Source organism: Erithacus rubecula, assembly GCF_903797595.1.
Source record: "Erithacus rubecula genome assembly, chromosome: 6".
Lineage (NCBI taxonomy): Eukaryota > Metazoa > Chordata > Aves > Passeriformes > Muscicapidae > Erithacus > Erithacus rubecula.
Window position 1 is genome coordinate 1533071 of NC_136688.1, and position 26161 is coordinate 1559231.

At 49.2% G+C, this 26161-nt stretch overlaps 1 protein-coding gene across 5 annotated transcripts in view; it reads left to right on the forward strand.

Moving 5' to 3' along the window:
• The window catches only part of RASSF7 (Ras association domain family member 7), a 32609-nt gene that overhangs the window by 2055 nt on the left and 4393 nt on the right, over positions 1-26161 (forward strand). Inside the window, exons 1-4 of one of the 5 annotated variants that reach the window (XM_079307749.1) lie at positions 13973-14078; positions 14553-14658; positions 14774-14920; positions 25933-26086. In XM_079307749.1, the coding sequence (XP_079163875.1) occupies positions 25984-26086 (103 nt within the window). In that variant the 5' untranslated portion in view covers positions 13973-14078; positions 14553-14658; positions 14774-14920; positions 25933-25983. Of the gene's footprint in view, positions 1-13943; positions 14079-14552; positions 14659-14773; positions 14921-24204; positions 24322-25932; positions 26087-26161 lie in introns of those variants that run through there. The other 4 variants (XM_079307750.1, XM_079307747.1, XM_079307748.1 and 1 more) reach the window with 4 other exon arrangements.

Sequence of the window (26161 nt, forward strand, 5' to 3'; positions counted from 1 at the left end):
GGTTTAATGATGATATTTATTGTAGGAGCCACCAGTTTTAGGGCTGTAGTGATTAGGGTGGGTTGATGGAATACAGGGCAGTTGGGTAATTGCTAGTGATGAGCCAGTGAACTCCCAGGTAATTGCACCTTACCTGGAGAGGTGTGCTGGTATGAGTGGTGCTTTAAAGACAAAGCTGTGAGGAGGATAAAGGACAGTCATTGTCTCCACATGACAGCACTGAATCATGAACAGGAAATTATCCCTTCTCTTCACCAAGAAAAATAATGCTTGGTCTGTTTTCTTTCCTGTTGCCTTCTTAAAGAAAATACGGTCATGGTAGGGACTCATGTGCCTGTCAAGTCCATGCCCCTTCCTTCTCTTCATACCATTTAAACACTGTTGAGAAGTGGAGATGATCTGCTTGAGGACATCTAAAAGTGTTGTGAAAATGGGTTTTGAGGGAAGGAAAGGCAGACATACTCACTGACTGACCCTGGGAAGGCCTGGCATAGACAAACCTCAGACACTAGAGAGGCCTGGTAACAGAGGGACCCTGGCAAAGCTCACTCACCAGAAGGCTTCAGCACGAGCTCAGATTTCCTCCATAGATGTGAGGTCCAAGCAATGCTGGTTCCTAGGACAGCAGACATCACTAATAATGTTATTAAAGGGAGACAGTAATTTTACTTTTAATGAATGTGGGATCTCCATAAGTTGGTGCGGTCACTCGCTAGAGCCCTGTTGCCCTTGGGCAAGATTTCTCAAGTCCCAGCCATTTCCATGTGTGTTTGGGCTCCTCAGGACATTACTCAGCCTGCATGTATGTGGATTTGGTAGTCCTCACTTGGCCCCAGTGTTTGAGGCTGTCTCCAGTGCTGCTCCAGGCTCCCCATGCCTGTGGTCTCCAGCCTGGGCACTTTGTGTTTGTTTGCCCTGCATACCCAGCAGTGCAGAAGCCAAAATTGCTTTGCCCTCCCTCCTCATGAAGGAGAGGACTGGAGGCTTGGTCTCTGTAATTGCCAGCCTCTCCTGGCCCTGAAAGGAGTAATCCCCAAAGCAGGGGTGATACTAGAGTCCTCTAATGCTTCCTGAGTCTTCATCAGCAGGTCCTGGAGGGCTTTGGGAAAGATGTCCTATGCCTCACATCTATTTTAGGTCAGGGAGGGTTGAAGCAAAGCAAGGGGCAGTGCCTTGACACACAGGAAAAGAGCAAATGGCAGGTTAAGGATGGGGCAAAGGGACTAATAGGGCAAAGGACTGAGCGTGGTGCTCTCACTTCACCCCAGGGAGGTGCTTCTTGGTGGTCTGGGACATAGAAAGCTCTGGTTAGGTGGTTCTTTATCTTCTAGAACCTTTTCATTTTGCCTCTTGATTAAAAGATGAAGATGGAGACTCTCTCTCCTTTCTGTGTTAATGAGCTTTCCTCTCCCTCTGTAGCAAGAAAGATTGCAGCAAAACCAGCAAAACAAACTCCAGGACAAGATTCTTCCACTGATGGGGAGAAAATAAGTAGTTTGTGGACCCAGAACCTCCCAGGAGAGGGGCTGCTGTTGGTCCAGCAATGATTTAAGGGGCTTAACAAGTCAGAGGTGCTGACAATAAAGCTGTGGCAGGGCTACCAATATATTAAGAATTTTGGGCAATTGGACCAGGTATTTCCATGTACAGGCTGAGAAAAATTATAGTGGTGGTCCAGACTGGTGAGGCTCCATTGCCATGCCTGGAGCTACTCTACTGTTATGGCTAGCAATGGGAAAAGGAGTTTAAGCTGTTCTCATTCTGCATCCTGATCCAAGCACTTGCTGCTCCACCTTCTTTGTTGGCACGCACATTTCTCCAACTGCTTCATGCAGAGGCATTGGTCTGGCAGAAAAAAAAAATCAAACATTTTCTCCCCTGGGGATTTTCCTGAGCTGGACAGTCCTCAGTCCAGTCCTAGTCTCTGCACCAAGAGTAGTGCAGGCACAATGAGGAGGGGAGTGCAGGCTGTCAGTCCACCACTGCCTGCTTTAACCAGTACAAAATACAGCTTGGAAAAAGGGAGGAATCCTTTCCCTTATCTTACATGTGGTGCTATTAAGGGAAGCATGTGCTGATACATGGGTTTACAAACCACTGCCAGATGTTTGAAATTATGTAACTTAATTGTTGGTACAGGACCACTCAGTTCAGTGGAAATCCCTTGAAACCTGCTCTTTGGTACCAAGATGAGTTTTGAAGCTGAAGGCAGTGAGGTACCAGCAAAGATCAGAGCATGAGATTCAGAGGCAGGAACTGCTGAGTGTTGATCCTGAATCTACTGCCAGCTCTTTTTGCTCTCAGGCAAATTACTTAGCTTTCCTTTTCCCTGATCCCCTTCCATCCCCTGTCCAAATCCTTTGTCACATGAGAGCTGGGAAGAAGCTTGCAAAATACCTGCTGAAGTGCTTTGAAGACAGAGAGCAGAGTGCACAAATGGTAAGTTGTAAGAGCAATATAAACAAACCCGGCTATGTGTTTCCCAGGCTAAATGAGGGAGGAGGAGGAGGGGTTAACTGGTGGGTGGCACCCGTGTCCTAATTACAAGGCTTGTCTCTGGATCCCTTGGTGTGAAGCATCCTCTTGGCTGAAAAACAGCTGATATAGTCACACCTGAGCAGAGGTAGGGGAGGAAAAACTTGTCACACGGGTGAACCAGCGTGGGTGGAAATGTCCTTTGGGAGGAAGGGGGTAGGTGATGGTACCAGCAGGGGGTTGGAGATGTCCTTCTGGACCACCTCTGGACCTGCTGGTCCTGCTGTACCTCCTCTTTCTTGTCTGGTGCGTTTTTCCAGGTGGTTGCTTTGTGGTCTTGAGGATCCTGTGAGTTCTAAGAAAGTCCTGCCTGTAGCTGTCAATACACCCTGTTTATCCTCTCTGACACCTGATTCAGGGGCATAACTTCTGGCATTTTAGTAGTCTCTTCATCCCACAGAGTTTGCCAACTCAAAAAGCAGCACAGCCCCAAGGTTTAAGATTGAATAAGTATATCGTGAGTGTGCTTTGCTTTCTGAGCCTTTCCAGCATTTCAGGGTCCAATCTCTAGCCTGTCTTTGCAACAGTAGGAATTCAAACCTGATGGTGCATGTGCATGTGCTAAGAGAAGTGAGATATCCACACAAACAGCTATTGTTGGGGAGACAAGAAGCACAGCAGATGCCATGAGGCTGGTAGACCCTCCAAGCTTAGCCCCAGACAGGTGTCTTGGGCCTCTTTCTCCACACCTGTGCTTCCCTCTCTACTGCTGCTTTTTTACATTTCACTTGTGCTTATGACCTTGCCTGAAATCTAGGTTATTCTTGCAGGTGTAGCACACTCTGAAGAGCACCAGGAATAGTTTTGCAGGCCTGGCCCCTTGTTTTGGCCAAATGATTTCTTCACGATCAGGGAAGTGCAGGTTTAGCACCCTGGGACCAGGGAAAGCAATTGCAATTCATGCCTCTGCCTTCGATGTTCTGTAGCTTGGGCAAAAATCAGTCCAGTCAGGATCAGTTGCATGAGGACATGAAAGTGCCTGAAGATGTAGGTTGATATCTATATGCTGTTAATTTTGCACTTGAGCTGCATCATGTTTGGGAAACAGGAAGAAGTGTTTTTTGTCTCTCCTCTTGTTACTATTCTCCAGCCTGAAAGCTGCTGGGGTAGGAGGTGTCCCCATGTGTGTGCCAGTGCATGATGCAGGCCTGGTCTCAGCTGGAGACCTAGCTGGACCATGCTAAGCCAGCCCAGGAGCTGAGCAGCTGAGATGCTCTTTATGCCCTGCAGAGCTCCATGTAGTGGAGGGTGTTTTTTTCCCCAATGAGCATTTGATTCCTGCAGTTCTATGGGAAAAGGGACATATCTGCACCACCTGGGTGTTCCTCCATTGCTTGCTGGGGCTGAGCAGCACCTGCTTACAGCCAGTGCTTTGCCTTGGAAGCCCCTGAGGGCTGCTGAATGTGTCTGCTGCCTGGTATCTCCCTTAGTCTGCATGTCACAGCCTGGGAGATTATTGCCCCCCCACCCATCCAGCTTGCCAGGGCAGGATGTTAGAGATGGTGATTGGATATATCAGCTCTCAGAATTAAAAAGCAGTGTAAAACACATCCCCTGCCAGCTGTGGCCCCCTGCCCTGTAGGCTTTCAAGTGCTCTCTGGAATAAATAATTTATTTTTTTTCCTTTTCTCTCCAAACTCAGCCCTACCCTTTTCCTGCAGTCTTCTTGTGCTGTTCTCTGCCTGGCAGAGACCCAGCAGCAGCCCCCGGGCTATGTGGCACGTGTAGTGGGAAACGACTCTGCTGACTGGGATGGTTTGCAGGGAGTCCAGGTGCTGTAACCAGTACAGTAGGGAGGAGTAGACGCCTCCGATGGAAGTTACAGATCTCTTCCTCCTCCCTTTTTTTCTCCTGAACCCAGCAATTCAGTGGTTGTGTCAGCATAACTCTAATAGCATGGGGATAGAGAGGAGCTGGAAGCCTCCCAGCACAAAGCAAAAGCCCTCAATTTGCTCTCAGGAGCAGGAAACTGTCCTCCTGGTGATAAAGGGAGAAAAGGAGCTGCATGGGGAGGACACCACAGGACAACCCCTTCAGGGGGAGATGGATGTTTTCTTCTCTGCATGAAACATTTGTATACCAACTTGTCTTGCCCTGATGTCTCTGCACGGGCACTCGTGCCCTTAGCTTGGGTTTTCCTGGCTTTTCCCAAGGACCTTGAGAGCTGGTCATCCCCATGCTGCCTTTCCAGGGCTTCTCATCCTGCCAGAGCCTGTACTGCATGTGCAGTTCTCCTTCCTTTCCTCAGTTTGCCCTTTAACAGTGGCAGGATGTGCAGTCAGGTTAAAGGCTGGTAAACTGCCCTTTTGCCAGAGTAGATTTAGAAGTCTAAGGGCAGCAATGCTCAAAAAAATACCTCCTCTCTTGGTGGGAGATATGGGTGAGAAATTCTGTCTTGGTGCTGATGCTGTTGGGACAGGGATGCTGGGATGGCTCTGCCTGCATTAGTCATGGTGGTGGAGGGGAAACCCATAACATAAAGAGATAAATTATATATGTTCAATAGAGAGATAAGTATTCTTTCCACCAGCACTGTAAATCAGGCCTCTCTCCCCACCTCCTCCCAGATTTTACCAGCCTAATCTGGAATTTTCTGTGAATATTTATTTTTCATTACTAAGTCTTGAAGAAATTGCATTTTCAAGCAACCAGTGACTTCTTTTTTTCCTAAAAAACTTTGTTTTCCCTGAAGTCAGCTCAGAGCACCTGTCTCTTGGAAAACCAGGCCCCTTTAAGATGTCTCAGGCTGCTTTGAATCACTAATTGCTTCTGAATAGGCAGGCCAAATGTTTTATCACTTCAAACTCCCATAGCAATGCAAATCTATACAGCTGAGAAGGCTCTTTCCATGCATGGGGGTGATGGGTAAAGATAAGGATTAAAAATAGAAACAAATTCAGCCCGGGGTCCTCTTTGTTCCTCCCTGCCCTCGGTGGGGTTGCCAGGGCTACATTTGTTCCCCTGCATCGTTTTTGGATGAGATCCAGTGCCCCTTGAATGGGAAGCTGAGAGGTACAGTGGCGGGAGAGGGCTGGATGAGGTCCTAGGTACATACATATTTCATTGCCCGTGCCAGCCTCTGCATTGTTTTCTCTCTCTGGTTTCACAAAGTGGTGTTTTCTAAAACTCCCACTTGTTGAGGGCGACAGTCCAGCCTTCATCCCGTCTAAAGTTTCTGGCTTTTCAGTTGTTTCCCACTCTGAATGGCAGCCAGGGCATCTTTCCCATGCCTGGGGGGAAAAGGGGGATTGCTTGGTAGGAAAAGCAAGGGGCTGGCCAGAGTGCTGTTTGGAGGGGACTCATGTGCTGTGACATGTCCCCCTGGGGCTGCTGTGTGTGTTTGGGGCTGTGCTGGCTCACACACGCTGCAGGAGACCAGCAGCACTTTGCAAAGCCTCACTGGTACAGGGCTGGCCTGACTTCCTTAAGTAACCCACAGCCTGAAGGCAAATATTGACTATTAAGAGGTGGAAAATCTAGGTGAGCAAGGGCAGTCTAAATCCTCCTTTTTGCTTAGGTCGCCTGTTATTAGAGCTGCCTGCTGTGTGCTGAGTATGGCTGTGCTCAAAAATTGCCAAGAGCTCAGCATTATGGGAGCAAAAGCCAATTTACTGACTTCCAATAGAAAGGAAGATACATGCTGAATGTGCATCTGTTGGATGATATTTCTGTTTCAGGCATGCCACTAACACACAGATGGAAAAGCAACTTTGAATGATTTATGTAGTTACTAGGAAAACCTGGGCTAAGGGATTCTGTGTAGAGTATTGGGCACTATTTATTCTTAGCAGAGTAGGTTATAAAATCTATTTTCTATTTATCTCCCCAAACGAATTCCAGTTGACATTACCTATCCTACTCGAGTACTATGGGCATGGAAAGCAGATAAATATCCTGACAAATAACATCTTCATGTAAAATCAATAGTTAATAAGAAATCAGTCCCTTGAAGATGATAGCAATTTATCTTTAAAATTAAAATAGAGACTGAAAAATTTTATCAAATAGGAAAAAAAAAATCTCTGTTCTTTGTGTAGGTATTACTTGTATGTTTCAGGTGCATCTAGGACCCAGTTAGGACTTGATCAACTAAAAATAACTATTGTTGTCTTCATTGCACTTTTAAAAAAGCGCTTTCCCCACCAGACTTGGGTTTTCCAGGGAGGCACAGAGGAACTGGAATGATTTTAGGCCTTCAATCCTATTCTCCAAAGACTTTTGGCTCAACAGGACTGAAACTCAGGCTTAAATCCTGCAGGGGTTTAATTCTTCAGTGTTGGATTCTAGCCCAGGGGTAATTATCTTACTGAACTGGGGTCTTCATGCACAACCCTGGTCCTCCTGGCAGGGAAAAAAAAAAAAGAAAGAAAAATTGATATAAAAAGGATAAATAGATGAAATCTTGCTTGTACTTTAGGAGCTTATGTCCAAGTCAGTACCAAAAGCAATCCAGGCTTGGGACTCTCCTTATTTCTGCCCAAGGTCCTCACTTGGGTACCAGCAAGGCACAGAGCTGGTGCAAGACTCTGCTCTGACACCTGGCACGAGCAGAGCGAGGCGTGGGAGAGAACCTCCCGTGCTGGTGGAGAGAGAGGGCTGTGAGGCTGGAGATGTGGGGCTGGCTGTGCAATGGGGGCATTCTGAGAGCACAGCCAGGCACGTGGCTTCTGAGCCATGGTGCTGGGAAAGCAATTAGGGGCCAATAGGAATGGCACAGGTAAGAGCAGAAAGGTGTCCTAGAGGGTGGAAGCTGTGCCAGGCTCATGGTGCCCTCTCCCAGCTCGAAACCAGGAGCCCAGGCTGGAAGGAGGGGAAATGCATGGAGCAAGAACCAGAAAAAACCTGCTCACTACCAGCCCGAGATTCACTTTACTCACACTGCTTTAAAACAGGGTCAGGTTGCTTTGTTTCCAGCAAAGATGTCAAAGTGCCTAAGGACTGTTTTCAGCTCAGCTCAGAGCAGTTCTGAGCTCCCTTGTGCCTGCCTCACTGTGTCACGTGCCCCCGTGCCTCCTACCCAGCACCAGGGGCAAGGCCCTTCCGGGGGATTAAGCCTTTCTGAGCAAAGGCTGGGCTACAGGCACACTCAAGGATGTGTTTCCAGCTCACCTGAGGGATGGTAACCATGAGTGGTAGGATCACATCTAGGCACTCTAGTATCCTGACCTGCCCACAGAGGTTTGGAGCTCACACAGCAATTTTGCTGCTTGAAGCTGGATGGGAGGCTACATCTGGGGATGCTCCCCCATTGCAAAGGAAGAGTGGTCTGCCTCCCCCAGGTGCTATCAGAGTGAGAAGCTCATGGCAGTGGTGCAAGCTGTCCTGCTGCAGGTCTCATCCACAAGCACCAGGCTCAGCCTCACATGATTTATCAGCTTATTATAGTCAATTCAACTGGGTGTGAGTAGCAAAGTGTGAAACCACATTTTTGCTGGGAAGAAGGAGGGGAAAAGGAGCTAACAGAGTTAGAAATCAGGTTGTCGGAGGCTAATGGCTGTGTCTGCTTATTAGGCAGCAATAACATTAATTTACCTTTGAATCACAATAATTCATCATAACTCTTCCCACCTACCTCATGAACCCTTGCTGCTTATCTCACCTCTCTTGTTCAGGGAATCTGAAAGCATTTCATAAACATTATATAATTATTCCTCCACACCCCCTGGAGCAAAGCAACAATTATCCCGATTTTGCAGCTCGAGAAAGCTGAGCTCACCTAAAAAGATAATAACTGAGGCAGGGGTGCAGGACCCAGAGCCCAGGCCCCTATCCCAGCCTCAACCAGAAGCACCTTTCTGCAGAGTGCTGTGCAACATGGGCACTGGGGGAGTGATTCAGGGTAGTTTCGAGACCTTCATCCATAGCATTCCTATGCTTGCCACCATTTTCAGATGCAGGAGAGGTGTAAAAAGGGTGAATATTGTCCTGCCTTGGCAGATGTGTCTCACACTCATCACCATCTCATCGCCTTCAAGTCTCCACCACAGGGACCAGGCACCTGCCAGTGTGTGAAGCACCTGCCATTATTCACAGTAGGACTCTCCCTTTTTTTAATGACTGCGTTAATGACCCTAATCTGTCTGTGTGAATGTGGTTAATCCCCACAGCTCTAGGGACGAGTAGTTCAGAGATGTTTCCCTTCCTGCCTTCTCTCACCTCACTTTGCATCCTAACTTAATGCTTCAGCACTGAGATGAGCTGGTGAAACCTGTGGTAAAGCAGAAGGCACCGCCCGCCTGTCCTGGCTTGAAAATCGGGCTGCTGGTGAGTAAATATCCAGGATACAAACAGTTACAAATCAGGTCATCTCTCTCCAATGTCCCAAGCTAAGGATGTGACATGTGAGCAACATCCTGAAACCAGATGCTTGATGTTAAACCCTGTGCTCACGTGCCTGGATGGATCTCAGCCCTTGAGAAAGAGGAGCCTGTCACCCGGATGTGGTGACAAAGATGTAAATTAGGGGGTGGATATCCCTGCAAATAATGAGTCTTGGCGTGTGGGAAGGATGAGACACCAAAGGTCCATGCCAGGCCAGCCTGTTCGAAGGGTACATTTTTCTTCCCCTGAAACCAGCATTGTGACTTTTGGAACCCGATGGGTTCCAGCATCAGAGCAGGAGGAGGGCGTGTTTCATAGAAAGCCATGGTGGATTAAATGTGAATGAATCTGCAGTGTGATGGACAAATGGGATCAGTGCCGGGGATCCCCACTCCTGTGTGGGATGGATTAGTAATGGGCACTGGTGCCTTTGCAAGCAGGGAGGGAGTGAATGGCAAGGCAGGGAGGTTTGCAGCATTGCCCTGCCTGTAGCACTGAACGAAAGAGACATCTCCGGGCTCAAAGAAGAGAGGTCAAGCCTAGATAAACACCAGCTTGGTCCCCATCAGAGAATCATTGAGGCAATGAAGAAAAACTTTAACAGCTGCAATGCTGCTTTTGAACCTGCTAGTAAAAGGGAGGGTCGGATGTCAAAACTTTCAATGCCTCTGGGAAGAAGAGGACTTTTCCCCACAAGCTTTGAAAAACCGAACTAAATTAGCATGACCACACTGCTAATGCTTGGGAAACCTGAAACGGCTCGGGTCACAGGCTGCCCGAGCAGCAGAATGGCAAAGAGCTGCTGCATTCCCATACTCAACAGCCATAATTAATGAGGCTATTTCCTAGGCGAAAAGCAGGTCTTCTCCCAGCACCTGGACAGGAAACAAAACCTTGAGCTATGTGTCCGGGGCCTCTTTTCTTCTCCTGATGCTGTTGCCTTTCCCCCTTTCTGTTTCTCCCATCCATTTTCTCTCTCTCAGTTCCATCCACCGCTGTTCTTTCCTCCCCTGATCCCAGTGTCACATCTCAGCTTGCTGTTTGAAGTGGGGAATGGCAATGAAGTTGTAATGATCCAGCCGTGCTCTCCCTCGGGGTTGCTGAATGGGAATGCAGGAGCTCCAGCCTAACTCAATCACGTTTTTGCCTACTTTTTATTGCAAAATGGATATGTAAGAACCCTCCTCCTCGTTTTGAGTTATTCACTTCCACTTTGAAGGTAGATTTTGCTTTTTGGATCTTTTACAAGAGCCATTCTAGCAAAGACCAGGCAATGCAGATTTCTGGAGGATGTAGAGACCTGGAATGTTTGGCTCTGACTCTCTCAGGGGTTTTGCATTCATCTTGTACTGTGAGTGTGCTGAGCACCATTTTCATGAGGCCCTTTGCAGGTCTCACTTCACTGTTCCCTCCACCAGAGTGTGGAAAGCAGAGAGGCATGTGCAGCCCCTGTGGTGGCTGTCAGTGCCTTTGGGAGCAGGCTGTGTGACTACACAGGGCAATCCAAAGCCATCAGAGCAATGATTCAGACTGCAATCCTGCTGCTGGTGAGCATCCCCATTCCTTGCAGCCACAGGAACAAGTGCCCAGAAACTTTTCCTGGCTTGTGCAGAGGCAGAAGGAATACTCCCTTGAATAAACAGGAGGATGGAAATACACACATTTCAGAGGCCACAAGGCCTGCCCTTGGAGGAGAATGGCTCATCTCCCCACCAGACCTTCCTGCAAGCCCGAGCCCAAGCAGGGTTGTGGGTGGAAATGAGGGGGTACAGTCTGTTGTACCCTGGCAGTCAGCTGCAGGGCTCTGCAGTGCCAAGCCCTGATTTGGCTTTGCTGTGATGCCTGCAGGATCTTTTCTTATGTCTCTTGTTGTCCTAGAAACAGAGGAAAAAATACTTCCAGAGAAACCCTTTTGTTACACTTGAGGCAGCATCTTCTGTCTCCAAAACAGTGTATTGGTCACAAAATAAAACCTTGCCAGCAAATACATGGCGAGTTCAAAATCTTACAAAGAACCTGGAAAAGCTTAATACCCTCCAAACATTCCAAAAACCCTAAGAGTGCTGAAAGGGTCAAGTGGGCACTTTGTAATACTGCTACAAATGTGTGTTGGGCAACAGAAGGCAGTACTCTTGTGTGTGTGTATATATATATGTGTGTGTATATATATATTTATGGAAGTAATTATATGTATTATTTACATACATTGTTGAGAGAGAGAGAGGTCCTCACTTCTAGCTTTGGATTACAGCTTTTGAGGTAGAAGAGAAAATCAACATGCCATTATGGTACTCGCCACTTTTCTCTCCTGGTGCCAGGGCTTTCCTGAAATGCTGGGATTTTGGGGGTGATTGTCTTTATTTGAGAGGGAAGCTCATCTTCTGGGGAAAATGTGCCCTTCTGTGTGCTCAGCCAGGCAAGGGATGCACTGGGTAATTTCTCTGAGGCACATGAAGTGTTCTAATGCATCAGGAAATGGATAGTGACTGACAAATTTCCTGAGGCTTGCAGGATCTGGAGGCACATTGCCAGACCTCAAGGGTCCATGGCAAGGGGGAGGAGAGGAAAGCAGGCAGGAAGGTTTGACAGCATGCTGCTGCCCACTTTTCCCTCCCAACCACAGCTCAGGGGGTACTGGGTTTGTGCCAAAAGCCAAACCCAACAGCTCTGCAGGTCCTGGTGCCTCAAATACCCATTTTCCCCCTCATGCCCACCCTGCCCATGAACTGTAGCATGGACTAACACTGCTGGGCTTGGGTGGGTCCCAGGGAAGATGTGCTCTACTAAGAGAGGCTGTAGCTGGTGACCTGCTGCTCACCCACTGTACATTTGTACTCAGGAAGGGGTTTTGTGCAAACATATTCTGTATCTTAAGAAGCCTCAGAACCAGGACACTTCTTGTTGTGCTCCTGAGCACAGCAATGAGACAGCATCATCTTCTTTGAGGAAACTCAGATAGGATTACTATCTCATCTGCTGCTGGAGAGACCAAAGGACCTGCTTGGTAATGATTCAGCTCAGGATGCTGAGACAGCATTGCTCTCCTCCCTAAATCAGCCTAGCTGCTCACTGTACAGTGAGGACATGGCTTTTCAAAACTCTAAGGTACACCTGTAGAAAATCCAGCAAAACCAGTGGACACAAACCCAGAAATCAACTCTGTCACTCTTCCTGGTCAGTTCCTGAACATGGCCTCAACATCACAGGAGCTTTAAGAATAAATCTGAAGGTGGGCTGAGACAGAGCTATGGCTGGAGAAGATGGACCATGAGCCAGTCTGGAAAAGCTCACTGGTGTGAAACTACACTGGCCACTTTTATCCATCTTAGTTGATAGAAGGTGTGGAGAACTCTTCATAGGGTGAGGAATCAAGGGATCATGCAGATATGTGAGTCAGAGTTAGTTTATTTATTTTTCACAGTAACAATTTTACAAGTGAAAACAGATATCCAAACTTTTTACAACCTGCTAAAGGTAGAAAGATTTAAAACTTAAAATCTTTTTCTTAAAAGAAAGGCAACCATCCTTGCTAGTGGCAAATGAACCCCTGCTCAGCTTGTGTCCGATTGGGATCTCAGAATAGTATCCAACCTATTAAATAAGATATGTATCTCCTGAGAACAGCCTTTGTTGTTTTCTTTTATAGATTTTTGTTCCTCCTGTGCTGTAAGGTCCCCAGGGCATGGCCTGTGTTACAGAGTGCCAGATGTACTATCTGATTTTAGGAGAGCGTAATTATGAGGAATATGTCAGAACAACAGAAACTTCATTTAAAAACCCAATTAAAGCTGCCGAAGTGACAGCTATGGACTGTGTGTTGCATCACCTCCTAATCCCAGCAGCTTCCATGTAGAGAAGGGAAGTACTTAAAGATATCATAAACCTTAGACAAGGATATCATAAGGCCCACATGAGATGAGGATTTTTCTGACCATAATTGGAATTAGCACCCATTTTGTGGTGGAGCAGCAAACCGTGAGATCTATTTGGGGGCAGTCACCTCAGGATCCAGAGTCTGATGGTGTTATTCTTTCTTGTGAGTAGTAGGACATTTCACCAGAAATTTTGGATAAAGAAATAAAAAGGTAACTGTGCATCTGGCACTGGGGTTGTGCCAGCACAGGCCTTGCTGGAGCACCTTCACCAGCAGAGACCCTGAGGATGGGATGCTGATGCCACCACAGCCATCCCCATTGCTTGGAGGGCATGAAGGAAGGACATTGGCATGCAGGCTGGGGGGAGCTTTCAGGCGAGTTTTTGAGAGTTAGGATGGGAAAAGCTGACGGAGGGAGGAGGTGAGAAGTTTCCAAAGCCTCCAGCATGGCAGCAGACACCTGCTTCTTCCAAAACCGGCTGAACCTGTCTCCCTGCCAGCATCTTCCTGCGGTTTAGGGCGTTCTGAGCCCCCGGCTGGCTGAAGGGCACGGGGCTCGAGGGCTGCACCCTCCTCGTGCACCAGGCCAAGCTCTCCCTCTCTGAAAAGGGCTTGTTTTCTCTTTTTTTCTACTCGGGGACCTGCTGTCAGACAGGCTGAGCACTTCCAGGCAGGAATGAGCTGCTCATATGGTCCCCACAGAGCCAGGAGTCAGGGATAGGGAAGCACAGGGTGGTTTTTCTTGGTTTGTTTTTAGGAAAGGCGTTTTTAAGTCTTCTTTTTAAAAACATAATAATATTTTCAGATTTTCTGATAATTTTTTTTTCAGATAAGTTAATGGTCTTTTTAAATAAAATGAGAATTCAATACTTTTAAAAATATTTATTTTTATTGTAGAGTTTAAGACTTTAGGGGGATAAGGTGGAATTTATGAGTTCTTTAAAAAAAATCAAACAGGAGAATATAGGACTTTATTTTAAAAGGAGAATTTTAATTTATTTATTTCTTAGAGGTTTTATGACTTTTTTTTAAAAGAGAAGAATTTAAGGTCGCTGGGGGAGGCTTTAAAAGAAGAATTAAAGTTGTTTTTATTTTAAGGAGAATTCAGACTTTTTTTTTTTTAAACTGCCGCGGTGCTGCGGGGGAGTTGGTGCGTGGTGGGGCGGGGCTCACCTGGCGGGGGCGGCGCTCACCTGGCGGGGCGGGGCGCGCAGGGCGGGGCTGGGGCCGGCGCGGCTCCGCGCTGCGGAGCGCTGAGAGCGGAGCGGCCGCCGCCCCCAGCAGAGGAGCCGGGGCTGGAGCCGGGGCTGGAGCCGGAGCAGCGCTGCCGTGGCCGGGCCGGCGGCAGGTGAGTGCGCACGGGAGCGGGCCGGGCCGGGCTGGGCTGGGCTGGGCCTCCCGGGCAGCGGCTGCCGGTGCTCTGGCAGCACCGGGCGCGGCCCTGCCGTGCCGCAGCCGGGCCGGTACCGCCGGTACTGCCCCGAGCAGGGGCTGCGGCCCCGGGGGTCCGCGGAGAGAGCCGTCCCTGGGGCAGGGGCGGCGAGCAGCTTGGCTTGGGGCAGGGCGCCGAGGAGCCCCGGATCCCGCGGGGACAGCCCGGCTGGCGAGGAGCCCGAGCCCCGCTGGCACCTGCCCGGTGCGGCCCCGGCCGTGTCCCGGTCGGTGGAGCAGCGGTGGCTCCGCTCCCCCTGCCCAGGCGCTCCGAGCAGCGCCGCGGCCCCGCCGGAGCGGCGATCGCTGTCCGGGGGTCTCGGCTGCCCGTGCCAGGCGCCTCCTCCCCTCGCATCCCTGCGGCAGAGCCGCCCGTCCTTTCTCCCTTCAGAGACGTCTCCGTCTCCCCGAGGAGAGGGGTTAAATTCCTCGATAAGAGCCAGGCTCCAGCCGCATACTTCTGATGCCTTCCGTGAACTCTGCCGGTGGGTTGGCAGGTTGTTTCGTAACTCCACTTGTGGCCTGCTGCGGGGAGGAGGGGCGGGGGGACGGGACACCCAACTCCTCTCCTGCTTTTTTTCCCTGCCCTGCAACAGCGCTTTGTAATTGCAGGTTAAAAACCCAAAAGCGGGTTCAAGGGTACAGTACAGAAGAAGGGGTCACAGCCGTGGCACCTCTCACTCCGAGCGGCTGCCTCAGGCGCAGCCCATGGCGCTCCCCTTGGGATGGCAGATTTCAGGCGAAATTAGGCGGAAACGGGTGAGAAATGGTGGAAAGAGGCGAGACGGGGGCTTTGGCTGCTGCTGGCCGTGAGCCGGGGCCAAGTGCCCGGGATGCCGGCACCGTGCTGTGCCGGGACTTGCCGGGCAGGCACCGGCCCGGAGCGTGTGGGAGCACGACTGCCGGAGCTCGCTGTGATGGGGCGAGCACGGCTGCCGGAACGGGGCAGCGGTGCTGCACACAGCTGTCAGCTCGCCTCGGGGACAGCTGCACTGCTCGTGAGGCAGGAATTGCAGCCCCTCTTATGGAGAGGAGAGCAAACCGTGAGCACACGCTGTATCTGCCGTGGGTAGGAGTGGGAAGCGTTTTCCCAACGCTGCTTGTTTTCCTTATCAGGCAGTGCTGGTGGTGTCTTCTCAGAAAGGGGCTGTGGGGAAGGGGGGATGTTCTTACCTTCTGTTGGTGCTGTTGGAATGCCAGGAATCCTCCCACATCCCAGTTATCTGCTGGGGGAGAGCCTGAGCACGGTGCCTGGACTCCCTCTCAGCATATCTCTTCCCCATGCCCTCTTGAAAGAAATGGCATGGAAATTAGAAGCTGCTCGCATCTTCCTGAAGCCTTTCTTCCACCATGTCTTACAAAGTTGCAAGGCCAGGGAGAGCTGCTTGCAGCACCTGTGGATGCCCAGCACTCAGCATTGAGCACAAGGGTTCCCAGGATCCTGCACTATTTCCTAGCAAGGGCATGCCAGTTGCTCTGAAATATAAAAAAACCCTTTGCAAATGAGTGTGAGAGGGACATGGAAATTAGTTTTACCCAGGTCTTAAAGAGGCAGACCTGAGCAATAATCTGGCAATGTGTGTGTTGTCCACCTCCATAGTGGAGATGTGTCCTGTGGTTGCCTTCACTGTCACCAGGTGCTGCAGGGAAATATTGCTGGAGTGCATTTGCATGGTCCACACTGGTCCTTCACTTCCATGTTTTTCAGCATCTCTCTGTCCTATCTTGTTCATGTCATATTATAGGAAAAACTTCCGTGGTGGCTCAGAATTGACCTACACCCATGTTCTGTTGGTCTGTTGTTTCTCCATGTGCTGGGGAGGGAATGCTTTGGGACCCATTCCAGACAAAGAGTTAATCCTTCCTGGCTTGGAGGCAGTGATGTGTGTGCCAAGGCTTCAGAGCAGAGTATTTTCTGGAGTCATGTGAGGTTGGGTGCTGTGGTGAGCTGGGGAGAAATCCAGGTGCTGTTTGACAATGGGTTTCTCTGTGCCCAAGATTAAACAAAGGTGTGAGGGACACTTTAAGTGTCAGCTTTGTGTGTGTGCATTGTTTTCAAGGGCATCTTTTTAAAGGATGTTCTTCCATCTGTCCCAACTTGTCTATGCCCTTGTAAACCTGTGTATTCAAATTAAAGCTTAAGCGTGGCTCCACTGAAGGTTTTTAACAGAATCCTGTTGTTGTGAAGGATTGCTACCATTTTTATGTCCTTCCATTTTTCAGATGCCAAGTTCAGGAGCTCCTAAAAGCAGCTGATTATCTGGCTTTTTGTGGGCTGGAGCCAGCACTTTCTTGAGGGTTGGGGTGCTTCCAGCTGCCCCAGGCTAGTCATCTAGAATAACTTGTTGCTTTAACTAACAAGGAAAAGAAAAGGGGGGGAGGGCATGGGGGGAAATAACCTGAAACCAAACCTGACATAACACTTTTTAACCAAACACAGAGATGGAAACTTCAGGACAATTGAGCCATGAAGGCTTCTTCTGCTACTACTTCCTAGCCCTGCTGCAGCACACAGAACCTGCTGGAGCTCTTCATCTCTGGAGCCTCATGCTCAGTCCTTCCTGTGTCCTCTCAGGTGCCTCCTGCATGACAGTGGAATGTCACAGTGCTCTCAACAGCCCTTTGGGGTCCAGAGCCTCCCATGGATGTCCATGTGGTGTTAGACCCATTGTGCTCCTGAGCACAGCAGGCACTGCCTAGGACAGGAGACACCTAGAGCATCCTGCAGGAGAGTTGCTGTGTTGACAGAGGAGCCCTGTGAGTGGCAGCCTCCCTTTTGCTCCTTGTTATTCCTGCCAGCCCAGGTAAACCATTGGCACCTAGATGGTGTTGTGAAGCTGTCTGACAGGGAGAGCACTTGTAGGGCTCTTGCTGGTTTAATGTTCCTGCTGTGAACATTGCTTTCCCCAGGAAATGTGAGTGTGCAGCAGGGAGCTGGTCTCTCCCTCTGGATGCCTGCCTGAGGCAGCTGGTGGTGTGCAGCAGGTTGGATAAACAACACAGGAGTCTCTAGATAAGAATAAAGATGGGTTGTGTTGGTTGTTTTGGAGGCTTTGTGGTTGCTGTTTTCACTTGCCAATTTTTATTTTTTTTTCCAAGCTCTGGCAATGTTTGGAGGTGTCAGCACTCCTTTCTGCCAAGAGCCAAACATACCTGCACTGGGAATGCTGGGTGCACCTTCTCTGCATTTTGTGATTGCTGCTGGCTGGTTCCTGCCCCACAAACACACACACACTCTTCTCTGAGGAACAGCTGAATTGTCAGAAAGCAGCTCGTGGTCTCCCTGTGCTCTTGGCCAGTATGTCCAGGTCTTTGTTTGGTGGTTTGTGCCTGTAGAAAGTTAGGTGTTTCCCAGGCTTGCTCTGAGGTCATCTCTCCTTCCTCTTTCTCTGGTTCCTCTGGGATGGGATTTTTCTCAGGGCAGCTTGTCCTCAGGGTCCCATCCCAAAGGAGTGGGTCTGCAAGGCTTTCCCAGGGCTAGCCCAGCCTGGGCACAAGGTTCTACAATATCATACATGATCCAAGGTATTCCCACATGTCCTCTATCAGTGGGGAAGGAAACCTGTGTTTGCATAGGTGTTTGTGCATAAAGAATTCCTGTACTTGTTTGAGTGTTTTTGTTGTTTTTTTTTTTTTTAAAGACCTTTTCTATTGCTCTTTCTAGTCTTTTAAAAATCTTACAAACTCAGCACCATATGTTGGAAAAGGACATTTGCTCTCCCACTCTGGAAGAGAAGCATCATTGAGACCCAGGAGTGGAGGTGCTAGAAACATGGCTTTGAATCCTTGAGATGCTGTATGCTGAGGACTAGCTGTCCCTCAAAACTCCTTCTCAAGTGTTTTAATGGAGTGCCTTAATACAGCTTGAGGATTGCCTAGGCTGAGACGTTGGATTTGGCATTGTCCTCTTTGAATTCATTTGGCTTTTTTTAATGACTTGCTGAGAGTATAAAGAGGTTGGGCAATGAATTTCAAATGTAGGTATTTGTGCATTAGCTGGTGAGGATTAAGCACTTAAATGCTCCAGAAGAAACAATGTATTTTTACTGAGTGTCCCATTCTATGCAGGCAGGAATACTGGCCGAGTCCCCAGCACAAGTTCCTATCCCATTTTGGTCCTTCAGGTGTCATTAAGTGCTGGACCTATGTATGGAGCAGGAGATGGAGCCCTTTGGTGGGGGATTAGAGTTGCATGGTCATGCAGCCGTGATTTCCATCACTTGTAGGACTGTGATTTGTAGCCCTGGATGGATGTGCCAGATGCACTTGCCTCTCCAGAGATATGCCATGATTTTACTGCTTTAAAGAGCTCATTGTCTCTGGGTGGGTTCAGGCAGTGATTGATACCACCTCTACCTAATTAGTCATGTGCCAGGTAGTGTGAAAGCAGAGACTTCTAAAATACCCAAGGGTCTTATCAAAGGTTTCAGCCAGGATTCATTCTGAGTCTCTTGTTTATTTGTCTTTATGTCTGAGCATGTGAGAAAAAGGAGCCTGTTCAGCTCTCTGCAAAGGGTCATAAAATCCTTTTTAATCCCAAAAAGTTATAAATAAATATCCATGGCAGCATGCACCTGCATGTTCATCTGTGCATCCTCTCCTCTGGACACTCAGCAGTGTGTCCTTGACAGGTGGCTGCTTTCTGAAGCAGGGTAGGAAAGTGCAAGTTATTCTGGAAATGGAGAATAAAATCTGGAAGGTTTGTCCCTGGTTGTGCATTTGCTAGTTTGTTAATTACCCTCTGCTGTAGGAGGAGAATTGGAATGGAAAGAGAATTGCTGATGGCTGACACCAGCATTTCTAAAGGAGGCTGTAAGGCAGGTTGGAGGGACAATAGTTGTAGGTCATTTGGTGTTTTTTTTATGACCCTGGTCCTACTTGCAAAACAGCTGCAGAACCTAAATTTTTATGTAATCCTATGAGGATGAAAGTCTTGATAAATTTTACAGGAGAGAGGGAGTGTGTGTATCTCTTCTTGCATTATAGGTGGTCAAGGCTCATCTCATCCTCTGGGCTCGACTGGGCAGGTATCTCATGGAAGCTGTACTTTGAGGGTCCTTTCTGGCTCTTCTGGAGTTTTCCCCATTTTGGTCTCACCCTTGAAGGTGGGAGGGAATGGAAGTTCTCTTCTTTGGCTGGGGAGGAGTATTTCCAAGGCTTGAGCAGACTCTTGCCTCTCAAGATTCCTCCTGTGTTCTGCATGGTGAGAGACTCAAGCTGTGTTCTGACATGGGGAAGGGACAGTGTGTAATAACAGGGGAATGTTCACAAATTGCATCGTGCTTTTGCTGATGACTGCTGTGGAAGATGAACACAGCAGGGATTCTGGACCTGCTGGCATATGAGTGCCATGGTTATGTGTGTGTGGATGTGTTGGCAAATACCCCTCAGAGCTTGTCTTTTAGGAACTGGATTGTGAGTCATGCCCTAAAGATGATGAACCTGATCTAGATAAGCCTGGAGCCTCAAGATGCCTGGACCTAGTCTTGCCCCTGTACTGGGGCAAAGCTAGATCCATCCTGGATATGGCATCAGTGTGCACTCAATTGCACAAGAAAAAAAGAGCATGGCAGTGCAAAAGCCTTTCCTCTTTCTCCTCTAATCTACACACTCTTGCTAGTTTTGCTTCTCCCCCTTGGGAAGAATCTATGGATTTACTTCCAGCTGCTTTCATGAAGTCACTCTTCACAAGTGGGACTGGGGGTGATGGTAATGGTTACAGGAATAGCAGGTGCTGCTAATGGTTCCCTTGCAAACCCTGGTGTTTATGGCAGGCTTTCCTAGCCAGCCCTGCCAGCTCTCCCCCCATGGACAGTAGCCATTAGTGCTGCAAGGGAGAAACACGATGCGTGGAGGTGGGAAAGATGATCCTTCCACTTCCAGGCTGAAACACTGTAATCTGAGTGTGTGCTGTAGGTGCAGGAGGGGTGTTTCTGCTGCTTTTAATTTATAATGAACTTTTGGTTGGTGGCTCATCTGTGGGGTGGACTGACTAGTAATCATCCTTAAAATGTCTCTGGCTGTGATTCTTGATGTTTTCATATGACTCTTGATGCTGACCTGCCACAGCCACAAATCTTAATCTTGTCTAAGAGGGAGAAAAGGTTTCCCAGCTTCTTCACAGTGCTGTTTCTGTTTCTTCTGTTTCTGTGTGGATCTGATGCTGTAGCAGACCCAAAAGCTTGGGTTAAAAACCAGAAATCCTGGTAGGTGGTGAGTGTCTTTGACACCAGTCATGATGTGAGCCTCCCTCCCCTAAATCCCTGCCGAAGGCCATCACCTTGAGGACTGTCCTCTTTCTGTGTCTCAGCCCTGGGCAGGATTTGTCCCCGGCTCTTCCTGCCCTGCTCAACATTGGCCAATCTCCCTAGGCATGTTTGCATGGGTCTGTAATTTTTGGGAGGAAGTGGAGCAGAAAATCTCTAAGCCTCTGTTTTTCTCTTAAGGCGGGTTGCTGGTGTGGTGCTTATGGCTCTCCAGAAATCTGTCTCTTTGGGCAGTTCCTGCAAGATGGCAAGATCCTTGTGTGGGACGTTTACCCCCTTGGATTGCCAGAGGATTTTGGTGGTGGTCTGTGATTTCTGGCTCAATTCATGCTTTAGCTCTCAAGTATGCAAATGCCACAGGACATAGTTTTCCTTTGATCTCCTTTAGTGCAAAAAGCCCTTGAAATATGGATGTAACTTTTGCTGATGCCAAGTGTGCATTATGCACTGTAGGATGCCCCCAGAAGAAGCTGCAGATCCTTTGGGGGGGGGGGATGAGATCCACACATCTCTGGTAAAAGTGCACCTTCAGGTTAAATTACTGGTTTTGGTAATTTGCCAATTTTTTAGTGCTTTCTGTTAGGCATAACATGTCCGAGTAGGGAGCTGGATGGGGGATGATGGGTGAACTGAGGATATGGTGCTGTTATGACCACCCCTAAGTAAGCTGCTTGGGTGTGAATTAGAGCCCCACATGCTGCTTCCTTCCATGCTCCTGGGTACTCGTGGCTGCCTTGCGTAAGAGCTGGCGGCTTCCTTAGGCCTGGGGCTGAGCAGCTCTTGCACACCCTCCCTGTGATGGTGGAAGGATGAAGAGCTGCCTCTCTGGGCTGTGACCACTCTGGTAGGACTCGTTTGTCACCTCTTGAGCTTGTTTAACTTCTGTCAACTCTTTGTGCTGGGATGAAGTAACCCATTTGCTGCTCCAGTTTGGAGCACTGTGCAAGTGTCCCACCCTGATGGCCCCTGCACTGTAGGACAGGACACTGCTGTCCTTGGCAGGTGACCTCTTGCCTGGAAAGGTCATGCACCAAGTGGCTGGGACTTTGCCTGGTGCTCCCAGCTGTGGTGGCAGTGACTGTGGGTGGTTGGCAGACTAGACTGCTGCACAAACAGCTTGTTCAGAGATGTGGATGGTCATCTCAGGCCAGCGAGGGAACTGCCAGCCTGGAATGTGCCACAGCATCAAACTTTGTCACAGCTGATCAGTGCTCAGTGTTGGACCAGCCAGCAGTCAGCCCTGACCTGTCCTGGGATGGACACAGCATGGAATGCCCAGGAGAACTGCCCAGTCCCTGTGACAGCCAAAAGAGGGTCCCAAGGCAGGAGGACACAGTTTGGGGTCTGGAGGCAAACCTGGGCTGTGTCTCACCCCCTCCAGCCTGCTGCAGGTGCTGTCAGGCAGCCTCAGTTATTTATGGATCTTCTCTGTTGGTCACCAGAGTAATGGGGAGGCTTCTGCCCCACCAGAGGTTTCAGCAGGTGGGCAAGTACCATCTCTCCTGGGAGCTGGGCCCGGTGCTTAGAGCAGGGAGAGACTTGAGGAAGTATGAAATAGCTGCTGGATGTGTCAGCAGTTGATCCAGGGCAGTGAGTCACACCAGCCCCAGCACAAGGGATGGCAGCACAGGGCCACCCCTCCCTCCCCACTTGCTGCTTACTCACATATTGGGTTGGGGTTTTTTATTGGTGTGTCTGACTGGGATGAGCATCCACCCCCCTGGCACTGGGTGAGAGAGGAGCCAGAGGGTCAGGTTCAAAGTAGAAATAAAACAACTGAGAGTACCCCAGCATTTTCCTGGTCTGCATCCAAAGGGATGCAAAGCTGCTGGTCCCTATGGACACCTTGGTGCTTCATGGATGGCAGGCTCATCCCAGCCTGCTCTCAAGTATGAATGCAGTTGATTAACTGCGAGTCTTTATGACCCTACCCTCAGCCCAAACCCTGACACGAAAGGCTGGTCTCCTGGATTCCTTTCACTTTTAATTAAGGCTTTCTTGGAAGCCTTCCCTGTGGTACTGTTCTCCTGCCACCTGGCCCTGTACCCAGCTCCCTGCCAGGGGCTGGACACAGGGAGGGAGGTGAGTGAACCTGCAAAAATGGGTGAAACCCTCATGCTGGCCCCTTTTTAGGAGCTGTGGTAGATATGTTTGGGGTGCTTTGGTATTTGAGTTGGAGCAGGCCTTGCTGTTAGGTGCAAAATGGGTGGGTTTTTTCTGAAACAGATTTTTTTATTATTGTTATTTCCGCGTGTGGCAAAATATAGTAGAAAGACTCTTTCAAAGTGCTTGCAGTCCTTGGCTGGAAGTTGCTGTCTCAGATTCTGAGTGACCCTGTAGGAGACACGGCAGGTGACCCTGCAAATCAGGAGTGGTCCCTACTTCTGTGAGAAGGGTGACTGGCCAATTTTATATTGTTTCAGGTCTTTGTGAATCCCAGCAGCCATCAGAATGGCAGTTTGCAGGAGCAAGATGTGCATCCTCCTGCACATGTAGAAATACTCCTTTATCTCCACTTCCTTTAGCCAGACAATTTCAGGGAGGCTGGGAGACAGCAGTGCCAGGAATCAAAATAAAACTGCAAGATCTGAGATTTTTAATTTTTAAAAATTTTTTTTTTTGTGTCAGCATTTGAAATTCTGACTTCCAGTCAGGAAATCTGTTGAAGTAATGGTATGAATCATCCCTACCCTCAATTTTAGGACCCATCACATGGAGAAAGGGAACAGAAAATTAGTCATTTTGTTAATCTGCTTCCAATGAAAATTATTTAGAAATCCATAGTGGGGAGGGGTAAGAGTAAAATGAGTGGCCTTTGGGAGCAGCCATCATGTGTCTTGGCACCCACAGCCACCTGCTGACTTCCCTGGTGCTGTTTTGGGGCAGGGGCAGGGCCTGGCAGCTGCCTGCACTTCTGGGTCATGATCAAAGCAACCTCCTGGGGCAAATACAAATAGAGGCAGCTGGAAAACTGCCTTCTGCTGAGAAGCTGCTCTTCCCCAAGCAAAGTAATTCTTGCCCAAGAAAAAGCTCATTATTTCCCCTATCTGGTGGTGTAACAAAGGCACCCACTGTTAATGCAGGGGGTCAGCAGAGACAATCATTAGGAGGGGTCCAATTGCAAGTGGAGCAATGAGACTGCTGTGGTTTTAGTGATGGTAAGGAACTGAGTGGGTTACAGCAAAGGTGATGCTTGGGGCAAGGTGAATGTTTTTAGGCTTATTGCCTAATGGGGTTTTATGGTGGTGGTTCTTTTTAACTAGGCAGGTGCTGTCATGGTGCAGTATTGGGGATGGGATGCTGAGTGCAGCCTGTGATGTCCCTCCCAAGCAGGAACTGAGGGGTTTGGAGAGCATTGCAGGTCCCCTGAGATAAGGATGAGCCTTCATTCTGTCAGCTCCCTCGTGAAGCCAGGGATTTGGGGGAAGAGGGGCAGTCAGGCTGGTTTTGAGTGGAAGCTGGTCCTCCCCAGAAGGCAGAGGGAGGGCAGGCTGAGAAGGGAGCAGCACCCAGCCCTGTCCAAGGGGAAAATAACATCCGGTATCTGGCAGCAAGTGGAGAAAAAACCCCAAAGGTTATAGCAAGGACCCCCTGTGCTTGCAAGGTTTTAAGGAAGCCAAAGAATCATTGGATTTTTGGGTGCTGGAGAATGTAGTGGAGATTATGCCCTGGCTGCATTCTGGGGGTTTCTCTGACATGAGGAGCAAAGCTGTTTGCCTCTCTCCCAGCTTTTTGGCAGCGTGCTGGGCTCTGGTAAATGATTGCCTGGGAGGCTGGCCAAGGCGGGGCTGGAGGCTGGTGCCTGGTTTGAACCCAGACAGGTGCCCAGGACCCGTGTGCCAGCAGCCCTCCCGCTCCCACAGCGCTCAGCAGCCACTGGATTTTGCCAGCAAGGTGAGACTGTTGCTGTGACAAGCTGGGTTATTTTTCTTGTTTATTCTTAAGCTCCTGACCCCCTTAATGGGTGGTGGCACAAGAAGCTGGATTTGAGACTAGCTTGGTCGCTGTCAGGCAAGAAGGGGGGATAGGGAGTGCTCTGTGGGATGTGTGGCACTCCAGTTTTGGTGTTAGGGTCCTGCTGAGGGGGAGGTTTGGGGGTGGAAAACAGCAATGGTTTCAGGGTGATTTGGGTGGTGCCGCAGTGGCACTTGGACTTTGCTCCATGCCGGGGGACAGTGGCAGCCTTGAATACACAGGATTGGGGAGCGGTGCCAAAACGCAGCTTTGGATTTGTATCTCGCAAGTTTTGGTGGCTTGGGGCTTGCAGGGAGCTGGGCTGAACCCGAGGTGTCCTTCAGCCCCACGGTTTTCCCCGGTCACTCAGCCAAGGCAAACATGAGCTCAGCGCTGAGGTATTTGTGAGGCTGCTCTGTGCCCGTGTTTTGGAGGTGGCAGGGAGGTGGCACCAGCAGGACCCAGCACCTGCGCAGAACGTCCTCACCCAGCCGTGTCTTCCCTGGCTCCTCCTTGCCTTTCTCACACCGTGATTAAAATTCCTCATCACCGGAGACAGGACCCTTCAAGCCCTCCCTTTGATTACTCAAGTAGGCAACAAAAAATAGTGAAGAAGTGGAGTGTAACCTAAGGTCGATCTTTCTCACAGCCTGGCTGCTGACTTGGGATAGCTGGAGCAGAGAGAGGGGCTGCCATCAGCCAGGTGAGGCTGGGAAAGCACTTTGTGACCCTCTGGATGAAGGGCCCAAAAATTGTGTTTGAAAACACTGTAAAATCAAATATTTGAGTTCTTTATAGCTTGTGCTTAATTTTTTTTAAATTTATGACAGTTGCAGTTGTTGAGCTGCTGGAAGAGGCAGGAGTTGGGTGTGTCCAGGCTAACAGGTGTTGTTTTAAGGTAATAGTACCCACTGGATGGGAGTTGAGCTGGACCCTGGTGTTAGTCAGAATCTGTGCCCTGTCATGGGTGTTTATGCCTGGCTATCGCTCCCAAACCCTACTTTTGGTCATGCTTTTGTTCAGAAAGAGGCTTTACTTTAATTTATTAATCCCTCTCTGATAAATTGAGATGGATGTAAATATGAAAAGATTAAAATGAGCATAATCTGCACCTTCCCTCTATATCATTGCAAAAGTGGACAGCCAGCAGTTCATCTGCCTTTTCCAATGTTGCTTAGAAAATCCCTCAGTGCCATTCTGTCAAATTTTCAGAAAAATTGCAGTGAAAGTCCAGCAAACCCATTAAAAGTCTGTGCTCTCAAAAAAATAACCTGGGCATCTTTTGGGCACGACAGGGACACAAACAACATCATTTCTCACCACGGGAAGATGTAGACCCACTGTCCAGACAGGAGAAAATAAAAATTCTTTGCAGATGAATATCAGTGTTTAATAATATCAGCAAAAATGCAATCTGTGAAGAGGGCAGCAAACAACTTCTTGGTCTGGGATTCAACCATGGGATGGTGATTTAATGACACTGCTCTAAAAGCCTCTTGTACTCCTTGTTAGCGGCTTGGGATGAAAACCTGGTTTCTTTTCTCCCCACAGGCAGCCTGTCCTGCAATGACCCAGAGCAGCTGAGCCCCGGCAGCCGTGGGGATGGAGCTGAAGGTCTGGGTGGATGGCATCCAGAGGGTCGTGTGCGGAGTCTCGGAGCAAACCACGTGCCAAGAAGTGGTCATCGCCCTAGCACGGGCCATTGGTGAGCCATCTCCACCTGCCGGGGGATGCCCCGTCTGCAGGCTGTTCCTGGGAAGAGGAGCCCTCGGGTGGGCGG